The 22,217-nt window shown below is 36.9% G+C and overlaps 1 protein-coding gene across 5 annotated transcripts in view; it reads right to left on the bottom strand.

Moving 5' to 3' along the window:
• Window positions 1-22,217, bottom strand: part of SLC25A12 (solute carrier family 25 member 12) — a 206,594-nt gene that overhangs the window by 62,483 nt on the left and 121,894 nt on the right. For 4 of the 5 annotated variants that reach the window (XM_019459542.2, XM_019459557.2, XM_019459549.1 and 1 more), the window contains exons 3-5: window positions 18,777-18,919; window positions 8,962-9,077; window positions 703-842 (exon numbers count right to left, since the gene is read on the bottom strand). In XM_019459542.2, coding sequence (XP_019315087.2) covers window positions 703-842; window positions 8,962-9,077; window positions 18,777-18,919 — 399 coding nt within the window. Of the gene's footprint in view, window positions 1-702; window positions 843-4,280; window positions 4,385-8,961; window positions 9,078-18,776; window positions 18,920-22,217 lie in introns of those variants that run through there. The other variant, XM_053907685.1, reaches the window with a different exon arrangement.

The following is a 22,217-nucleotide window of genomic DNA, read 5'->3' as shown; positions in this document are numbered from 1 at the left end:
ACAATAGCCAAGACATCTGGAAGCAACCCAGGTATTCATCGATAGATGAACAGATAAAGAAGATGGGGTATATACATACAATGGAATATTACTCAGCCATAAAAAAAAGGGGGGGGGGGGATGAGATCTTACCATTTGCAGCAACAGTGATAGACCTAGAGGGTATTATGCTAAATGAAGTAAATCAAAGACAAAGAAGACAAATACCATATGATTTCACTTATATGTGGAATCTAAAAAGTAAAACAAAGCTGAAACAGACCCATAAATACAGAAAACCGGTGGTTGCCAGAGGGGAAGTGTGGGGGGGGATGGGCAAAATGAATGGAGGAGAGTGGGGTGTACGGGCTTCCAGTTACGGCGTAAGTCAGAGATGAGAGGTACAGTGTGGGTAATACAATGAATGGTACTGTAATAGCACTGGACGGTAACAGATGGCAGCTACACTTGTGGTGAGCTATGAAAGTGACTGCTGAAAAGAAACAAGTTTAAGAGTGCTTAAAAGTTGCCTCTGGAAGTGAGAAATAAGAAATGGGGGTGTAATGCCACAGGGAATTGCTATTTTTGGTAACAAGCTTAAACCTGCAGTGGGAAATAAGAAATGCCACAGGGAATTGCTATTTTTGGTAACAAACTTAAAACTAAAAGGGAAGTGGAGAAGAAATGGTATATATTTACATCGGTTATAAAAACTAGGCTCACCTGGAGAAACTGTGTGAATTCTGTGTAGTTAAGATGCTTCTTCCGATTATGCCCAAAATGCAGTCGGATAAATTCACAGTCCCAGTTAAAAGGGATATGGTGATGAATAATAGTCTGTCCAAAAATTTCTTTGACATTTTCTTAAAAGGGAAGACAAAAATAAACAAATTATATCTGGAACAAGTAGTTTAGTCCACTGCAATGTTCCTACAGAAAGAAATTAAGAGAAATTTCAAGTCAATATTATCTGCTTCTATTAAGATTAGCTGCAAAATTTTTCGTGCCCAGAAACCCATGCACAGGAACACAATTGATACAAAATATAATTTTACACTTAAGATTGTGTACCATTACATATAAGGCCATGAGATTCTTAATTTCTCTTGATTTAATTTTAATTAGGAAGTGATTTATATCTTGCACTATAAATGGCTGCTACTTTGCATTCCTGTATAAAATCAATAGTGTTTTCCCGGTTCCTCAAGGAGTCGAATTAAGCCCTTTATCAGAAGCATGAATACCTAAATTACAGTATAATGCAATATTTGTCATACTAAGTATGGTTTGATTGAGGCTTGATTATTACATTCACACTAGCCTGAATCTGTCTATTGAAGATAGGTATAAGAAATACTACCAAAAGCGTATCATTAGCTCAGCAGCAAGCACCTTATTAAAAGCTTCTGATATTGTCAAAAATATGGTCTTGACACAAAGCTACAAAATCCCCATAAAAAGCATGATTATTAGTCTCAACTATTAAAATATTTTAAGATAAGTGAAATTAGTGATTCACTTTTAAATAAAGAAGGACTAAACACAGTACACTAACTTTAAGATAGGAACCAGTCACACTGTGTAAATATACAACCAAAACCCTCTGACAGCTGGTCTTCATGCACTAACAATGTCAGTCACTTTCTTACACAGTTCTACACTTACTATAAAAGTCAATTCACAAATGACTGGTACTTTAACAAGCATAGACTGGATAGCCTAATTTAGAAGCTCATGCCAAAAAAAAAAAAAAAGTCATTAACAAAGTTAAGAAAGCAGGAAGCCTGTTTTATTGATGTCTTAAGAACAAAATTATTTTCAAATGTAAGCCAATTAGTGGAAGCGTTTTACCATCCATAGCTACAATTTTACCAATTAGCAAATACAAGTTTAATGTTTTATAATCTCCAACTATGCTACTTTCTCTAATTTCTGTAAATTCTTTGAATAAGATACTGATCTCATATTGTAAATGGTTTAATGGATTCCCTTTAGTTTTATATACCATTTTTTTCTTGATAAAAGCATTACTGGGGTGGGGAGGGGGAGGTGGAAGAGAGTGTAAGAATCCTGAACTGGAAATCCTACCAGTCTGGACTCAATATAACAGCTCCGAATAGGTCACTGCTATCAGTAAGTTGGAAGAAGGCATTGGATGTCACTGGGGAGATGGGATTCTCATCTTTTCTTTCAAATGGAATATAGCATTTATTTCTTGCCTAATTAGCAATACTATATCATAATTTTCAAACCACATTAAAATATTTTCACCTTCCATAAACACAAATTAAAGATATGGGGTTTTGTTTCTAAAAGCAAAAAAACAAACAAACAAAAACAAAAAAACAAAAACTCAGTAGTAATTCATCAGATAGATCTTGGCTTTTAACCAATATAAAAGTTTACCCTCAAATCTATGTGGAATATCAACAGTTGTAAAATATGTCAAAGTTTATAAGATAATTAAAATAATAAGGGTTACCAAAAATAGAGCTAAATACATTAAGAGAGATCAGCAAAGATTTTTTTTAGGATCTTTTTTTAAATAATTAGCTGCTTTATTCCCAAATTAATTACTTTGATTTCTTATTTTTAAGATCCAACAAATAGTGTTAAACTAATAAAACACAAAGAAATTAAGGGAAAGCAGAATAGAATAACTTAAACTACTACATATATTTAATTTTAATATTAAGATTATGAAAGGGAATACATTTTTTATAACCTTTATTTTAAAGGTCACAAATCCTAAAACTCAACTATTTGACAAGAAATGTACATACTGCTACCTAGATTAAGTTTTAAACAATGGTGGAATAAAACTGAATTCCCTTTACATGATCAGAAAATATTAGAATATTACTGTGAAATTAATCAAATACAATCAAAGATTCAAAAGCTTTCAAACTATGAAAATTTACTTATGAAAATTGTTTTCTACTATCACAAAAAGGATAAACCAAAGTTATAATGTCTAATTTACATTCAGAAAAAGTTCCATAATAAAAACTTTAACTAAAATCCTATTTTGTAAACTTCCTAGCAACCTCTAGCTAAGATCTTGGAATATCTTTGAAACAATTAAAATGATAGCTTAAATTACTCATAGTAATCTTCCCAAATATTGAAGTGTCATTTTCCATTACTATTTGTTTCAACATTTCCTACTTCTCCCAAAGTGGTCATTGATAGCTTTGGACATGATTTTATTATGAGCATTAATATGTGCTGTTTTATTTACCACCCCCCAGACACTTTTAATTATTTTGACTATGTCACAGGCTACAACTATAGTTACTAGGACTAACAAAATTTCAAACCTACTTTGGCACCTCTTGATGTGTCCCACTTCCCTTCTGTTATTATTTTACTACCAACTGCCTAAGGCTAATTCAGGAAGCTTATAAAAATAATTAGTACAACTATTATTTTAAAATCCAATTCATAATTACCACTTTACCAGGATGTGCTTATCCAAAAAAAAAAGTTATACAAAAGCTCCAGAACTGGAGAGCTTCTACTTGTGTGAGGCAACAGCTCAAACATATGATGCTCTTCTTATCCAGTTTTATCCGGTTCTGCATGACATAAAAGGGAACCCCAATAATCTCAAATATTCCCAATACATCTAACCGCAAATGCATAGCAAATCCCCACCCCCACCCCCACCGCCCCCACAGAGAATCCCGTCTTTCCAGTGGCAAACAAGGGTCTTTAGCTCTAAATAGCACTCCTTGGAGTATTATTTCAGTGGCCATAGTTCTGGCCTGGATGAAAGGGCTATGACAGTCACATCTTATTGGCAGCAAGATCATGATCTACTGTTTTATACTAGGTTGGTATTGCTATGGAATATAGGAATCCATTCGTTTTCTGACATATAGAAAACAATAGACCACTTTTTCACTTCCTGCAGAGCATGGGCTTATGAAAGAGATGGTTTATAATTCCTCTTGAAAAGGGAGTTGGGGCCAGATACAAAAGTAGCCTGTCATTATGTTCTCTTTGCTCAAAGGAGTATGATTTGTCAGGAGGGCAGGTAATGGTGACAACTGTGATTAAGTAAAAATGTTCACAGACGTATAACATTAGTCAGTTCAGCTGTATCAGTCACTTATGATGATTGGACTAGATGAATTACACATTGAAGCATATATATTATGTAAATATGTCTTAACAGAGGTTTTCATTTCCCCAACAGCCCACAATGTGTCTCCCCATCTCATCCACCCTCATCCCTCCCCTGGTCCTTATGGGAGCTTCCTACTGGTCTTGTTCACCTTTCTTCAGTACAAAATTACCTCTGACCGGGGCTGGCACTCTTCTCCAAGACTGCCGCCATGCCTGTTCCATGAATGAGCCTGGAAGGAGCTGCTGTACCAACGGTGTGGCCAGAGAACTCCTCCTGTAGGTATACAAGCCATCAGCCCTGTGACACAGCCCACCTACCATCAGCCCAACGACATCCTGATTCCAAGGATTCCAGCCCAGCAGGAGCCACTGCTTCCAACTTAAGAGGCTTGAGACCAAACATTTTTATTGTCAGTGGGGGTGGGGGCGGGGGAGTCCTCAATAGCTCAGTTTCATCTGCATAGTTCTTAAAGTGAAGTCAGAGAGGCTTTTAGAAGGACTCCCACCAAAACAGTGAATTCCTTGTGTATAACTGAACAAAAACAATGGCGAGACTTGTGGAAGTAAAGAGTTTTTCAGTGAAGGAAAACTTGGGGAGAAAGAAGAGGAACAACTAAGAGACCAAAAAAGAAAACAAAGGAAAACAAACAACAACAACAGAATGTTCAACAACAGGAACTTGGTAGAGGAAGTCCCAACCAAAATAGCATGTAGACTCAGTCCCAGACTACTAGGTTCTACTTCCAGTTGGGTCATTAATTTCCTAGGTGACTTCCTCTGTTTCTCTAAGCAAAAGTATTTCTATTAATCCTTTACCTACCTCCAGAAGGGACTACCATACAATTAGTCAACAGAGTAGTCCTGCTGCCAAATATATGTGAAGGTCCGTTTCTCAGGAAGGATGAGTTTACATTTAAAGAGCATCTATTACTATAGAAACTAGATGCTTCGCCAGTCTATCACCAAATGCATAAAAACTAATAACGCTATGACCTTTTTTTTTTAACCTTAAACTCTAAGCTACTCTAGTAGCCTTCAGTATTAACAGGATTTTTTTCTGCAATATCTGAAAGGGGTCTCAAAATTCTTACTGATTTATTTTGAACACCCAGGTGAAGCTCTAATTCTTACTAGACCAAATTAGGTATTGGTTACCATTAGATTTTCATAGTATTCCACGTCTACAGCTTTGTTCCCACTGAGAGAGGGTAATTTTTCACATCTAGACTTCCATCTCCCAAACCTTTTAAAAACAGCGGTGGTTATGCCTAACCCACCCCAATCTATTCTTCCCTTCAGAGAAAAAGAGTCTATTTTAAAGGCACAAATGGAACCCATTTCTATTTGCTGTATTTAATGACAATCAAAAACAGTACCAAATCAAAAGGAATCCCTGCTTTTTCAGGGTTCTACAGTGAGGGGATAAAGATGTGCCCTTGAAAAAAATCACTTTGGAGAAGTCCCATTCCTAGGCAAGCACTTTGGAACACAATGCTGATGAGATTTTAATAAAAAACTTAGACTGTACAACATATCTTATATTCATTTATTAGTTAATAGACAGGAGTTGGGGTTTCATTTTTTTAGAAGGATTACATCTTTGTTAACGCAATGGGCTTTGATTTTTTAAATGTGGGACAAATGCAAGGCAGCTACTGACAACACAATGTAGTGTAACTGGTTATCTAGGTTACCTCAACCTAATTCTATCAAGCAGAATATCCAGTACACTAGAGGCTAGTAGTGAGACCAAGGCAAGTTTAGACTGTATCTAGCACACACCAATCATGCAACGGCCTCCACAAGGCTCAACAGTGGCAGTAACAGATATATAAGCCATTAAGTAATTATCCACAGCATGCATTAGAAATTTTATTAAAAGAACATCAAAGAGGAAACAACTATGGTTTTATTCACTCTTTTAAAAACTCCAGAACCCTCTCCTGCGCTTGCTTGCACATTCTGAAATGGATTACCGAGGTCTCAATGTAAGTCTTCTCCCCCAAAGTAGAGGCATCTCTAACAATTAAAAAACAGAAACAAAAAACTTGTCCAGCGCTCAAGTAAATGTTGTTCGATATTCCTATTTACATAAATACTTGCAAAAATGTACACAACTTAAGTATCTAATCTGATGTGTATTAAAAAGCATATCTAAAAAAACAAAAGCATAGATGAGAACAATATATACAAATACACAGATAATAACATCATCATCATAGTCCATGAGATACCAATGGCATAACAGTTCCCCCCCCCCCACTCCATTACACCTGGCATCCAATATTCTCTCCCGCCTTTCTCTCCTGGTGTGCACAAGAGAAAATTGTACTTTAAATAAATTCTAAACTAGAAAATATAAGGCCATTTGGTGAAAAGGATTTACAGTTAGAATGGATCTATAATTTCCTTTTACCTAAACATATATCTATAAATACATAAGCACAATTCATTTTATTAAGTGGATACAAACATGAAAACTGACCTTAACACAGATCCAAAATCCTATAAAAATAAACTCCAAGTTAATTAGTTCCTTATGCTGAAATTCTGTAGTCTTGAAAACAGCCTGTAATGAGTAGGCCTTAGAAATCTTGTTAAATCGCATTTGTAACAGTTTCAATGCTTCTCCTCTTTCCTTAATAATATAAAATTAAACTTTCTCTCCTTCACTATGATTTTTATTTAAGAAAATTTGTCTAAAATGAATCTTCAAAACTAGGGAGGCAAGACAGGAAGGGAAAATGGTCAAGGTCCCCAAGAAACAGATGACCATCATCAAGACAACCACCCAACTGGCCAGGGGCTCCAAGAACAATGTTGAAAGGGCATTCAGCAGTACCTCATTCCATAGGAATCTTCCTATCTTTACATTATGAAGCAGAAGAATGAAAGCAGGATTTTGGAGGGTTCATATGTTTATTTTTCAGGTCATATCAGGAGCTATAACAACTAAAACTGATTTGTTTTGCTTCTAATCCTAATTATATTTTCTGAAAATTCTAACTCATGAATCATAGTCTGGGAGAAAAACAAAAGATCTTTAAAATGCTAAAGTTGGGATCTAATAACTACAAGCTCTCATTTGCATGAAATAAATGTGTTCATAAACCACTCAACTGCTTCTTATACCCATTTTAATCTACTAATCAACACTGGCATGGGTCTCTATTGTTAGTCAACTGGATGAACTGACTTGAGTGACTTGTTTTTTAAAATAGAAATTGCGAAAAGCATCAAATGGAGATGACACAAAGAACCATGATACCAAGGTAGGAAGGACAAAAGTCCCCACAATTTGGTTTTGGGAAATCTAATTCTTAAAACAATGGATACATGATAGAAGCACAGGTCTACCATCACTAATACAGATATTTGTATCGAAGTATTTCCCAAGTATTGCTGCACATTTGGAAGTGAGACATGTGAGAATGTGTGGTACCTATTGAAAACAGAAAATGCAGCATTATTAGTGGTCTGGGGTTAATGCTGAGTGATGAGATGATAAGGTTTTATATTTTAAACTACAGAATTTGGGTGCTTCTGGGAAAAATCAACCTTCTTTACGAGGCAGAATGGCCAGAGCTTGCTCCAAAGCAGGAGTATGCCAACATGGATACAGAAACCTAAGGAGTTCTGCATAGGTAATTATTTGGGGAAATCTTACACAGACAACAACTGGGTCAATGGACACAAGGAAACAGTCAATGCCAAGCTAGAAAATGTGCCCACTAAAAGCATTAAAGGGCACCACTGGTCCTTCTAATACCTGTATTTTCTCACCATTCTTTTCATGGCAGTGATACTTCCTCCTTTGGGTGTAACTGAAGGATTTTTTTTATAAGACAAATTCTGTGGTGAATAAATATTTAGCTCCGGGAAAGCCTGATTTTCAAGAGTCTCTCTACAACATATTGATGCAAATTCACCCTATAAAAGGGGCTCAAGTTCAGCTTTACAAGATAAAAATGTTCTGGAAATCTGTTTCACAACTATGTGAATATACTCAATGCTACTGAACTGTACACTGAAAAATGGTTAAGATTTTATGTGTTCTTTTATCACAATAAAAATATATAAATATTTTTTTAAAAAGAAGAGGATTCAAGGTCCTTGAAAACACTGCATTGTTTTTATTGAAAAACCTGTTGCAGGAAAAATTAGCAGATACGGTAAACGTAAACTAATTTCTGCAAATAAGCGTCTTTAAAAACTAAAACATACACGGCTACAAACAGAAATTCTAGTTTATATGCTTGTCAAACACTGATCTTGTGCTAGATTATATGCCTAGCAAAGGATTTATATCAATTTCTATATTTAACACAAATGTTAGTTTCAATGTTCTAGGCTTGTTTCCTAAAATCAAAAATCTACAATGGTGATTCAGAGAATGCTAACTATTCTTAACTCCCTCCTTCAGTTCCATTCTTGGTGTTACATCGTAGCACTTTTCCAAACTGCTACTGAGGAGCTATGCACTCTCTACCCAAAAATCCCTTCAAGAATGATATGATTATTCCATGTTGTTCCTGGTCTGTTTCATAAAGAATTTTGCTCAGGCTAGCCCAGAGCAAGAAAATTTTACACCACATATTTTTGGAATGTATAAGTGTCAATAAATGACTCAATGAGCAAAGATTCCTTAATTTTTTGCAATTGTCTAATGCTTTAAAGAAAATACACCATTTTAATTTTATCTGTGTAAATTCTTTGAGGAAATCAATACTTCACTTATTAACTAGCTCCTAGATAATCAGCAATTTATATGCATTTACTAGATTTAGCAATTAAAGACTGGACCAGCTTCACTAACTTCACTTATCCCTTATAATCTTTTTTTTTCCTTACCAAATGTCACCTCTCCATTTCCACTCTTGTCAAACAACTGGAAAGCCACTATGAACATAGAATCTGGAGCACACAAAACAGATTCAAATGCCAAGAATTCTTGATAGGAGATCAATCTGGAACAAAATATAACATGTTATTGGCTGGTAAAGAAAGGGAAATATCAGGCATTTAACCTGTCTTTACTGTATGAACTATAGCTCAGGGTAACCACACAATTGGTAAAGGGAAGTCATCTGGAATTTGCTTCAAAATAATCCAGGAGATTAAAAATATAAATAAAACAAATTTAATAATTATTTTAATAATTACCAAAACTTGGTGATGAGGATATTGAATTTGCTACACTCGTCTGTGTTTTATAGGCTTGAAATGTCAATAATACATTTTTTAAAGGAAGATTCAAAACAAGAGGAGGGAAACTAAAGCACATGGAGTCCTAGAATACTCAGGGTTGTGAAATTAGCCAGTGGCCAAAATTATACTAAAATTGCCTTCAATGATCTTATACAGTTGGCATATGCTAGTGTATAGTTTAGAGTCATCTTCCATAGCAAGCTTGCTGCAAACATCCCACACCATGTTGCTGCTATTGGTAAGTGACTAATATCCAAGTAACAGCAATATAAAAATCTGGTTTTTTATAAATATATAAATACATGTAGTTATTTATTTACTTATTCATATTAGTAATGGTGCTGCCTTTTATTCTCAAATGGCCTGGTTTGGACAATACATTTATAGTCACCCAATCAAAAGGAATAGACCTAATCTTAACATGGTTTCTTGCCCCTTAGGATCTGATCTCTGTATGCCTCCCCTTTGTTCTCTGCACTCCAACCCACTCTTTTTCAATCCCTGCTCCTTCCACCCAGGACCATCACACAACATTTCACTTTCCTTGGAATGATCCCACCATCTCCAAACTTCTGCCCATTTAATTTGTACCCATCCTTACATAGTCCAGATCAAATATCATTTCCTCAAGACAACCAACCATCTCACAGTCTCGAGATGATTTCACTTACCCTTTACAGCCTTACGGCAGCACACTGTACCTTTTTAGTGCCCCTTGCAAAATTTTTATTAAAATAGTTATGTAATTCATTGTTTAAAGTCTGATTTCCTGCGAGAAGATAGGCTTGTCACAGAGCACAAGTTTGATTCAGGTAAGAACTTGTAAATATTCTTGAATGAACTCAATTTATAATACACAGCTTTTATTTATTTTTTTAAGTGTTTATTTTTGAGAGAGACTGAGTAAGCGGGGAGGGACAGAGAGAGAGGATTCAAAGTAGGCTCTGCACTGTCAGCGGAGAGCCCAAAGTGGGGCTCAAACCCATGAACTGTGAGATCATGACCTGAGCCAAAGTTAGACGCTTAACTGACTGAACCACCCAGGTGCCCCAAGAATATATAGCTTTACAGAGAGCTATATTTCTCAACACAGATTTAGGAAAATGACTACATTTTACATTTCATTTTATGTCTCCATTCATCTAAGACATATTTTACATTTGTAGTTTCCTTTTCCAGTACTCGTAACACTCTGAATTATGTTTAAGTTACACAAATTACATTATATCCAAAGCAATGGTGCATACTATGCCTTTTCCCTTTATTGAGGGAAAGGCTTTGTGGTGGTATTATTCAGGACACTAAAGACTATGCCTTCACTGTGCCCCTGCTGAAGAATCTTTGGTGGAATTAGGAGCTTAAGTGCCTAATGAATCCTGGGAAGAACAACCCAATAAACTGTTTATCAGGTCACCTTTCATAATACATTTTATGCATTGGTATACTACTAAAAACACAAAAGCGTGGTTATCATTACACAAATTTTCAGGTAGTAAAAACAAATGAAGTTATAACATATCAGGTATCATCATCTACACACTCCTAAAAAGCACTGAGTCCTATGCGGTTTTAATAAGAATGTATAACACAAGGGTTGCCTGGCTCTGGCTCAGTCGGTACAGCATGTGTCTCCTGATCTCAGGGTTGTGAGTTCAAGTTCCATGTTGGGTGTAGAGATTATAAATAAACTTAAAAAAAAAAAAAAAAAAAAAGAACATATAACACAAATACAGTAATGATATAGGGATGACTTAGAGAAGGCCTTCATTTTCTTTTTTTTTTTTTTTTAATTTTTTTTTTTTCAACGTTTTTTATTTATTTTTGGGACAGAGAGAGACAGAGCATGAACGGGGGAGGGGCAGAGAGAGAGGGAGACACAGAATCGGAAACAGGAAGGCCTTCATTTTCTACATTATGTAATTCTATGTTTGAAATTTTTATCATGAAGAATTAGCATTATTCTTTTGATTATAAGAGTAATTAAAAAACTACAAATTAGGCTGATTATGAATTAAAAATAAAAATAAAACCTGTAACATCTTGGTTTTTCCAAAATAGTCTCAGGAATCTGACATCAAAAATACAATTACCCTAAAATACAGAATATGTAGCTTTAAAATACATTTCATACTCAGTAGTAAAACTTTTCTGTATTTATGAGAAAAGGTAAGATTTTTTCCTTAACTAGCAAAGGTCATAAATGGTCGGCTGGCAGAGTAAATTTGGCCCACACATGTTTTCTTTGGCCATGCAAAGAATAATATTTTTAGTTACATTAGTTGCCAACATAGGAAATTATAAATATTTCACACAAATATCCAGCTTTCTGGTTTCCCTTGTTAAACTGTGAGCAAGGGCAACCAGTTTCTGGTCCCAATACTTTTCATTCCACCAGTCTCCTGGAGCCAAAGTGGAAGCTACCTCTTCAGGGACAGCAGGGCCCATCAGTTATCTACACCTGCCCCTGGGGACCATCCCCGTGAGCTCGAGCCCCATGTCGGGCTCTCTGCTGTCAGCACAGACCCTGCTTTGGATCCTCTGTCCCTCTCTCTCTCTCTGCCCTGCCCCTGCTCATGCTCTTTCTCTCAAAAATAAATAAAACATTAAAAAAACAATTAAAAAAGAAGATATTGGGGGAATCCTCAACCAATCCTCAATACTCACTTACTTTTGTTACACAGAGTGATTTATTTGAAGAAAGATCAATTAAGAAACACAAAGGCATCAGCAACTTAAAAATAAAGTCGCTTCATATCAATCGGCCTTAAAAAGGAATGAAATTCTGACACAAGCTGTAGCATGGGTGAATCTTGAAAACAACAGGCTAAGTGAAATCAAACATGAAAGGACAAATAATACACTATTCCACTTACATGAAGTATCTAACATAGTCAAACACATTAGAAACAGAAAGTACAATAGTGATTACTAGAAGCTGAGTATCGGGACAAAACAGGAACTCACTGTTTCATGGGTAGAGTTTCAGTATGAGAAGATGAAAAAAAAAAAAAAAAGGTAGAATGGATAGTGATGGTGGTACAACAATATGAATATACTTAATGCCACTGAAATATATGCTTAAAAATGGTTAAAATGATAAATTTTATTATATATATTTTAATATGGTAAAAAGTCACCTGAGATTACCCAAGTATAGGCATTTATTAGAACTCAGCAAATGCACCTTTAAGTTTTGTATTTGTCACTGTGGGTAAATTTTACATATAAAGAAAACACTCAAAACAAATACTGAAATCCAGTTAATAATATGCATGCTGAAATGTGTAAGAAAAGTATCAGTGTTCGCAATTTACTTTGAAATGTGTGAAAAAACAAGATGGATTGATGTAAAGATAGATATATGAGAAACGAAGCACAGAAAAATGTTAATGGTAGAATATGATGGGTATGTTAAGTATACACTGTAAAATTCCTTCAACCTTCCTGAATGTTTGAATTTTCATAATAAAATACTGGGAAGAAGTAGGAGGTGAGGGTAATGGACCATTTTGTCTCTCTGATATGCTCCCTATCTATCTTTAGCCCATAGGCCTTTTATACCACATGACAGTGGAACAATACTTTTCATAAAGCAAGAAATGGCCTGTTTATCTGCTAACATAAAGCAAACATGTTCTGGAATAATTTTTAAGGCTCTTTTTCCTTTATCCTGCTATGAATGCCTCTATTGTTAGAAGGCCTTGATCAAGACTTAAGCAGCGCCAATGCAAACCACAAGACACTAACTGGAGTGAAGAAACCACTGCTTAGTTCATAGTTTAATAAATTGTTTGTTTTCTTTCAATAAGGATGGGGTGGCACCTTCACTTTTTACCATACCTGCTGCTTGACTTTTTACAAAGAACATGTACTCATTTTATACTCTGAAATAACGGATTTTACAGGAGCCTGGGTGGCTCAGTCGGTTGGGCGTCCAACTTCAGCTCAAGTCAGGATCTCGCCATTTGTGGGTTCAAGCCCCGCGTCGGGCTCTGTGCTGATAGCTTGGAGCCCGGAGCCTGCTTCGGATTCTGTGTCTCCCTATCTCTCTGCCCCTCCCCTGCTCACATTCTGTCTCTATCTCTCTCTCTCAAAAATAAATAAACATTAAAAAATTTTTTTTTGAAATAATGGATTTTATGAATTGGATGTTTTAAAATTTTTCTACAAAGTTCCTTTTAAATTTACTGAATGGAAACTAATAAAATTTCAAAATATTAATATGTTAATTTTGCAATTTTTAAAACCATCAAGATTTTTGCATAAAAGGTTTTTCTATATGCATGTAGAAGAGTAAAGGAAAGCAGTTATGAAAAACTAAAAGAGAAAAGTAATAGTTTTACACATTATAGACTAGAGCTTCCAGATGAAATTCTGGCCAGAGCTAAACATAGAAACTATAATTCTAGAAGTTACAGCTTCAAACAAGCAACTGTCTAAACACTTTAGATTATATCACACAAGAATAGTTCCTGAAATCTTCACTTAATGCATAAAATCATTTTGCCTTTCATTATAAAAGCACAATTTCAAAGTTTAAGCCACAATTTCACAAATACCATTTGACTAATGACTTTTACTTTAGACAACCCATCATGCTATTTATACCATACGATGTTGCTTCTACATGGTTCTGCACAACAAACACCTATATCAAAACACTCCTGCTTATTTTACTATCTATTGGAGGAAAAGGAATGCGGAAGAGGAGAAAGGGGGTGGTTTACATGCTAAGAAAACATGCAGCAGAAGGTGAGGCAGTCCAGGGTACAAAAAGGTATGGTATTGACCTCTCTCAAACCTGCTCTTCCCACATACTTAATTAAATCACTTAGACCTCTGTATACTAGTGCTATTAAGATTTGGTTTTGATAATTATAAACAACCTATGTGATGCTACTTCAAATTATAAGACTCTCATCAAAAAAAAAACACAAAAACTACAACAGAACCAAGGAATACCTCTTGGGGCTGTAAAAAAATGCACCAACTACATACACTATTCTAATCTTTGATCACTGTCCTTGGTAAAGGAGTGGGAAACACAAAGTGGGGAAGAAAGAGAACATCATTTTTTTAAAAAATGATTAAAGAAGGAAAATGGACTAAAAATTAAGAGAATTTTGTGTTATTGGGCAAATCAATCAATCTCTCTAGGCCTCATTTTCCTTAAATGTTAAATGAACAAGAGTGACTACTTGGAATAAGTTAAACATCATCAAAACCTTTCATTTTCTTGGGGCGGCTGGGTGGCTCAGTCGGTTGGGCGTCCGACTTCAGCTCAGGTCATGATCTCATGGGCTGTGGGTTCGAGCCCCGCGTCGGGCTCTGTGCTGACGGCTAGGAGTCTGAAGCCTGCTTCAGATTCTGTGTCTCCCTCTCTCTCTCTGACCCTCCCCCATTCATGCTCTGTCTCTCTCTGTCTCAAAAATAAATAAACATTAAAAAAATAAAAAAAAAAAAAACCTTTCATTTTCTTGAATTACAAGTATTTTTTTTTAAGGTTTTTTTAATTTTTTTTGAGAGAGAGAGAGAGAGACAGAGAGCAGGGGAGGGCAGAGAGAGAGAGGGAGAGAGAGAATCCTAAGCAGGTTCCACGCTCAGCACAGAGCCCAGTGCAGGGCTCGATCTCACAATGGTGAGATCATGACCCGAGCCAATATCAAGAGTCAGACACTTAACCAAGCGAGGCACCCAGGCACTCCATCTTCAGTTGTAAGTATTAAAGAAACTTCAGCAATGATACTTAACCTTTTTTGAAGTCACAGGTCCTTCTGAAAACCTGGGATTTCTCCCGAGAAAAACGCAGATACAAATTCACTCATTTTGCATGATATTTCAACAACTTCAGGAACCCCTGAAGACTATCCATGAATAAGAGGTTAAGAATTGCTGTGTTTCTAGAAAATTCCACCTTTCTCTGCTTTTAGAAATTACCTATATGTTTCATAAACTCACTGATAATTTTTATGATCTTTTTTTTTAATGTTTATTTATTTTCAGAGAGAGCGAGCGTGCAATTGTGGGGAGGGGCAGAGAAAGAGGAGAGAGAGAAATCCAAGCAGGCCCCACGCTGTCAGCACAGAGCCCAGTTCGGGGCTCCATCTCAGGAATCAAACTGTGAGGTCATGACCTGAAACGAAATAAAGAGTCCGATGGGTGGACAGATGTTTAACCAACTGAACCATGCAGGTACCCTATGTGATCTAGCTCTTTGAATCAGATTTCCTACAGAACCCAATCTGACTAATTCCAAAGAGAGGAAAAAGGAAGCTTAAGAAGTTTTTAAAATCTGAAATAGGAAAGATTTCTTTTACAAAGAGAAATAGATTTGTCTTTAAGTGAACACTATTAACATCAAATACTTTCCTAGCCAAAACCCATCTTTGATCTATTCTATTCTGGCAACTTAAACCCTTGATTCCATTCAACCACATCAACAATGCAACTGAGTCTGGGAGAACCACATGAAGCTTCAAAACAAACAAACAAACAAACAAACACACTTACTGAGATAGATGAGCAAAAATGATCACAAAAGAAGTATCTGAGAAGATATGGGTACTCTGAAAGCAGGTCTCAGGCCAAATTAATGACAATAAATACTATCCTAGTTTTTAAAAGAGCTAAATATATATGTTACCTTTAATAATTTTGAAGAACGAATTCTGATTAAAAATAATCTTCATATGCATTACTGTCTAATCACTGTTAAGAAATCCAATGACTAAGTGGTTTACCATAGCTTATCAGCTGATTTCACTTTTTTTTTTTTCAATGAAAGGGACACTTTATTGAAGTCCCAGGGCCCTGGGTCTTGGGCAGAAGGCATCCCTGCAAGTAAAGGAAGAGCCGGTAGACAGGTCTTATTTGACCTTCTTGGGGCATGGGGTGTTGGTGTGGCCACACTTCTTGCGGCAGTTAACTGCACAGGGGTGCAACACTTGTGGCAGATCATCCTGTCGCAGTTGTATTTCTGGGCCAGCTGGCAGAGGGAAGGCTCAATGACGCCACCCGCAGGCAAAGCACCAAGTATAGGGTGGACTCTTTCTGGGTATTGTAGTCTAATGAAGTGCAGCCATCTTCCAGCTGTTTGCCAGCAAAAATCAGACGCTGCTGGTCAGGCGAAATGCCCTCCTTGGCTTGGACTTTGGCTTTGACATCCTCACTAGTGTCACTGGGCTCAACCTCGAGGGAGATGGTCTTGCCCATCAGGGTCTCCACAAAGATCTGCGTCTGCAACGCTGCCACCAAACCGTTGGGAACCTAGTTGTGACTTTTTTTTTTTTAAGTTTATTTATTTTGAGAGAGTGTGCACGCGCACAATCGGGGAAGGGGCAGAAAGGGAAGGGGACAGGGGATCCAAAGCAGGCTCTGCGCTGACAGCAGAGAGCCTGACATGGGGCTCCAACTCACAAACCGTGAGATGGTGACCTGAGCCAAAGTCAGATGCTTAACCGACTGAGCCATCTGGGCACCCCTGATTTGACTTTTTAAAAGACTAATCACGAAATGTATGCAAGTTCCCCAACATCTACCACTGATAAATTACATAAAATCTTTATCTAAGATATAAAATATTCAAATTTCATGCACTATACTAGATTTTGTGGGAAAATATGAATACTAACCCTAGGTTCAAAGAACTTAGATATTAACATTTCTAGTTTAACTATAGTCTCCTAGTTTACAATATAGTCTCGAGTTTATAATAGTCTCCTAAACGAATTTCATTGCATGCAAATCTTGCCCTATTTCAACCTACCATTTTTTAAAAATCTAATCATATCTGCAGTAGTATCTTTTTTTTTTTTTTTTTAATTTTTAGAGAGAGGGAGCATGAGTCAGGGAGAGGCGCAGAGGGAGAGAGAATCCCAAGTAGGCTCCACACCCAGCATGGAGCCTGTTGTAGGGCTCGATCCCACAACCCTGGGATCACCAACTGAGCCACCTAGGCACGCTATGGAAAATAACTTAACAACTCCTCATTGCCTAGTTTTCACACAACTACCTCTACAGGTAGGAGAAAGAACCTGGGCCTTTGAAGGCCTGAGGATGTAGCTTGGAACTCACAAAGCAAGAAAAAATTTTCTTTATAATTCATAAGAATACTCCATTCGTTCTATAATACAGTCATATTTGATCTTAACTTAAAAACGGTGTGCTTTTTCCCCTTGAGTAAAGTGACACTCTAGTAAGATGCACCTTGCTATTTCTGTGACTGCACACACCCATACACTGCCAGGCTAAAAATACCTCCAAGACTAAGTCACGAGCCTACAGGATACAGTCAAAGCTTAGCACAGACGGTCCCCAGTTTCACTTCAACCACAATTCCAAGAGTAACAAAGCAAAACCACAGCCACACCAAGGTACATGTAACACAACCTCTTCAATGTCACTCCCCAAGACACACACACACACCACTGCTATTCCCTTTCCTGGAATTCTCCCAGCTTATCCAACTACCAGCAACTTCCCGTTCATCTTGCCAGATTTCACTCAAGTATCTCTTCTGTGATGCTGTCCTGACCACCCAAAACAGAGTTAACTATGCCTTCTTGGGTGTCCTTTGTATCTTTCATATACTTCTATTATAGCATCTTATACCCAAAGTATTCTTTTCTTTGTTCACTCATCCTTTTTCTCACTAGGCCATGAGTTTCTTCTTAAGGCCAAGAACCCCATTTTTTTTAATTTATTTTTTTAATTTGTATCCAAGTTAGTTAGCATATAGTATAACAATGATTTCAGGGACAGATTCCTTAATGCCCCTTACCCATTTAGCCCATACCCCCTCTCACAACCCCTCTAGTAACCCTCTGTTTGTTCTCCATATTTAAGAGTCTCTTATGTTTTGTCCCCCTCCCTGTTTTTATATTATTTTTGCTTCCCTTCCCTTATAGAACCCCATTTTATTTATGTTTGTATTACTAAGGCCCAACCGTGCCTGGCTAATGGTAGTTGTTCAATAAATGTTTGTCAAATAAATGAGTAGACAGATAAATTAATAAATACTACTAAGTTCTTCCCTGATTCATTCTTCTTCATAGCACTTCTAACCTAACATGCTATAATTTACTTTTAAATTTTTGTATTGCTTTTGCATTTATCACTTTACTCGCTGATGTAATTCCAGTCCTTAGAACATTAGAAAACATAGTAGGTACTCAATGTTTGTTGAATGAATGAAAGAAAACCATTCTGTTCAGATTATTCAATACAAAATATGGTTCTCCATATATAGTTTACTTTCCAAAAAAAAAACAAGAAATAAATGCTAGTTTTGCCCAATCCTTGATAATGGCAGCAAGTAATACTTCTTATAAACTTCTAAGAAAAGATATGGTTTATTAATATTAAAATTCCAGGTGGTCATAGGTAAACTTAGGGTGTTCCTATTTTTTAGTAAGATATTGCAGAACATTCATTTTCAAAAAATGTATAAAGGTTCTTACCCATCCTTGGTTTGATCGGCTACTCCTGCCAAGAGCTGCACGACCTTCGGATTACTATTGGGATCATTATACAGTCCAAGATAGCGCTGGACAAAGTCTTCTGGGGTCATGTAATGCTCTCCATCAACCTCAGTACTGGCATACTAAAAAATAAATAATGCATACTTAAAATTAAAATTATTCAACATCATACTGTAGCCAAAAAAATTTTGTGAAAAGGTATATAAAGGACAGTATCAAAGTCAAAATAAAGATAATAAATGCAGGATAGTGCATTTCCCTCTGGACAGTGAAAAACAAACACTCAGAGCCAGATTTAAGAACACTGGCAAAGTACTGACACATGCCACAACATGGATGAACCTTGAAAACATTACAAGTTAAAGAAGCCAAAGGCAAGAGGCCACAGATCCTATGACCGCATTTACATGAAATGTCCACAAGAGGCAAACCCACAGTGACAAACAGCAGAGGCACAGGTGCCAGGAACTGGGAGGAGGGCAAATGAGAGTAATTGCTTTAACGTATATGGGGTTTTTCTTGGGGGCAGCGACCATGTCCTGGAATTAGATGGTGGCAATGGCGGCACACTGTAAATATACTAAAAAAAAAACACTGCAGTGTACTCTTAAATGGTTAAAATGGAGAATTTTGTCTCATGTGACTTTTATTTCAACTAAACATATAATACGTAAGAGACGAAATATGAGAAAGATGAAGAAAGGTGAAAGGGCAGCCAAGGTGACTAAGACCTGAGAGTGAGAAGGTGACACGTGTAGACTCCCAGAGGCTTCCCACCTACAAGAGTGGGGAGCAGCAGGAGAACACAGGCTGCCAAACCTTAAAAATAAAACGAATGAGAAAAGCATGACAAACACACAAGACCTTCCATCACAGGTATTTGTTCTACGTTCCAGTAGCTGGAGAAAAGAAACAAAAGTATTCTGCTTTTAGGTCATTAATTTTTAAAAATAAAATAGTAGAATCTGCCTGTCAAAGGCCTCACTATTTTAAGGGTTTTACGCACTATGGCATGATCAAACACAACCAAAGCTCTCCTCTTCGGGTTGCAGCTGATCAATTTAGCTACTTCAGTCAACTATCAAAGTAGTAACATCAGAAAATTTCCCAGAATTGAAGAATACAAGGGCTAAGTGCCAAGCACAACACAGTAAAACAAACAAAAACTTACACCAGGCCATGGCCCATCATCATAAAATTACAGAACACCAGTATAAAGAGAAAATCCTACAAGTTTTCAGAGAGAAAAAAAGATCACTTATACAGAATTATGAATCACGGGCACCAATGCTTCCTCAACAGAAACACTGAAGCTTGAAGACAATGCAGTAAGGCCTTGAAAATTCTAAGATAAATGATTTGCAGCCTAGAATTCTAAACTGAGCCAAACTTTGAATCAATTATAAGGGTAGGTTAAAAGTACTTTGAGATATCCATGTTCTCAATACTTTTTTCTCCTGCCATGTGCCTCCTCAGGAAGCTATAGGAGAATCTGCTCCAACAAAATGAAGGCATGAACCAAGTGGGATACAAAAATCAGATGACCCAATCCAGAAAAGTGGCCAAGAGAAATCCCAAGACAACAATTGTGCTGCAGGCCTCTAGAGTACATAGTCCTGGCAGGGAGCAAACGAAGGGCTCCAGGAAGGAAAGCCACTGGGAAAAACGGAATGTCAGGTTATCCAAGGCATTTGGCTAAATGAAAAATAACATGGGGAGGAGTATGAACCTTTGTTCAAATGTCACCTTCTCAATGAGATCTATTCTTATCACCCTATTTAGTATTATAACCCATGCCTGCACCTATATTCCCAATCCCCCTTACATTGCCTTTTCCCCCCTCGGCAGCTATCACTTTCTAACACACTATGTATTTTACTTCTTTATTATGTTTACTGTCTATCTCCCAACAAAGGAAGGAATCTTTGTCTAGTTTGTTCACTGATGTATCCCAAACACCAAGAATAATGCTTGGCACACAGTAGGCACTTGGCAAACCTTTTTTTTTTTTCTTTTGAGAGAGAGAGAGAGAAAAAGAGAGACAGAGAGAGAGAGGCAGAGAGAGGAAAGAGAGAATCCCAAGCAGGCTCCCCACACAGCACGGAGCCCAAGCCATGGCTTGACCTCATGACCTGAGCCGAAATCAAGAGTCAGATGCTTAACCGACTGAGCCACCCAGGTACCCCAGCACTCAGTAAATATTTGTTAAATTAATGAATTTGTATGAGGTACACAAGTTGCTAAGTAAATGAAAATTTAGATAATTTTTAACTCTATCAGAAAGTAAATTACGAAAAAGCATTTTTGTTGTATAAAAACAGGAAATACATGACTTGGCTCAAATAAATAGTATTCACGGTCATAATAATATAGATACCAGATATTAATTTAATAACAATGATAAACATACTGAGAGGAATGGAGGAAGAAGAATGGAGGAGGAAGTAGTGTAAGGAAGTCCTCAACTACTCTCATAGAAAGTCAATAATATCTAGAAATAGCAGTATAGAAATATGAAGGGAAATACCAAATAAATAGTTAAGAGTTAGAAGTGGTTGCTTCTGTATCAGATAAAGGGCTAGTATCCAAAATCTATAAAGAACTTATCAAACTCAATACCCAAAAGACAAATAATCCAGTGAAGAAATGGGCAGAAGAGATGAATAGACACTATTCCAAAGAAGACATCCAGATGGCCAACAAACACATGAAAAGATGCTCAACGTCACTCATCATCAGAGAAATACAAATCAAAACCACACTGAGATACCACCTCACACCAGTCAGAGTGGCTAAAATGAAAAACTCAGGAAACTACCGATGCTGGCAAGGATGTGGAGAAACGGGAATCCTCTTGCACTGGTGGTGGGAATGCAAACTGGTACAGCCGCTCTGGAAAACAGTGCGGAGGTTCCTCAAAAAATTAAAAATAGAACTACCCTATGACCCAGCAATAGCACTACTAGGAATTTACCCAAGGGATACAGGAGTGCTAATGCATAGGGGCATGTGTACCCCAATGTTTATAGCAGCGCTTTCAACAATAGCCAAATTATGGAAAGAGCCTAATTGTCCGTCAACTGATGAATGGATAAAGAAGATGTGGTTTATATATACAATAGACTACTACTTGGCGATGAGAAAGAATGAAATCGTACTATTTGCAGCAACGTGGGTAGAACTGGAAGGTATTATGCTGAGTGAAATTCAGTCAGTCAGAGAAAGACAGATATCATATGTTTTCACTCATATGTGGATCTTGAAAAACTTAACAGAAGACCATGGGGGAAGGGAATGGGAAAAAAATAGTTACAAACAGAGAGGGAGGGAGGAGAACCACAAGAGACACAAACACAGAGAACAAACTGAGGGTGGATGGGAGGGTGGGGGAGAGGTGAAAGTAGATGATGGGCATTGAGG

This window comes from Panthera pardus, unplaced genomic scaffold (genome assembly GCF_024362965.1).
Source record: "Panthera pardus isolate Hobbes unplaced genomic scaffold, ASM2436296v1 HiC_scaffold_10, whole genome shotgun sequence".
Classification (NCBI taxonomy): domain Eukaryota; kingdom Metazoa; phylum Chordata; class Mammalia; order Carnivora; family Felidae; genus Panthera; species Panthera pardus.
This window is presented reverse-complemented; position numbering and strand designations above follow the sequence as displayed.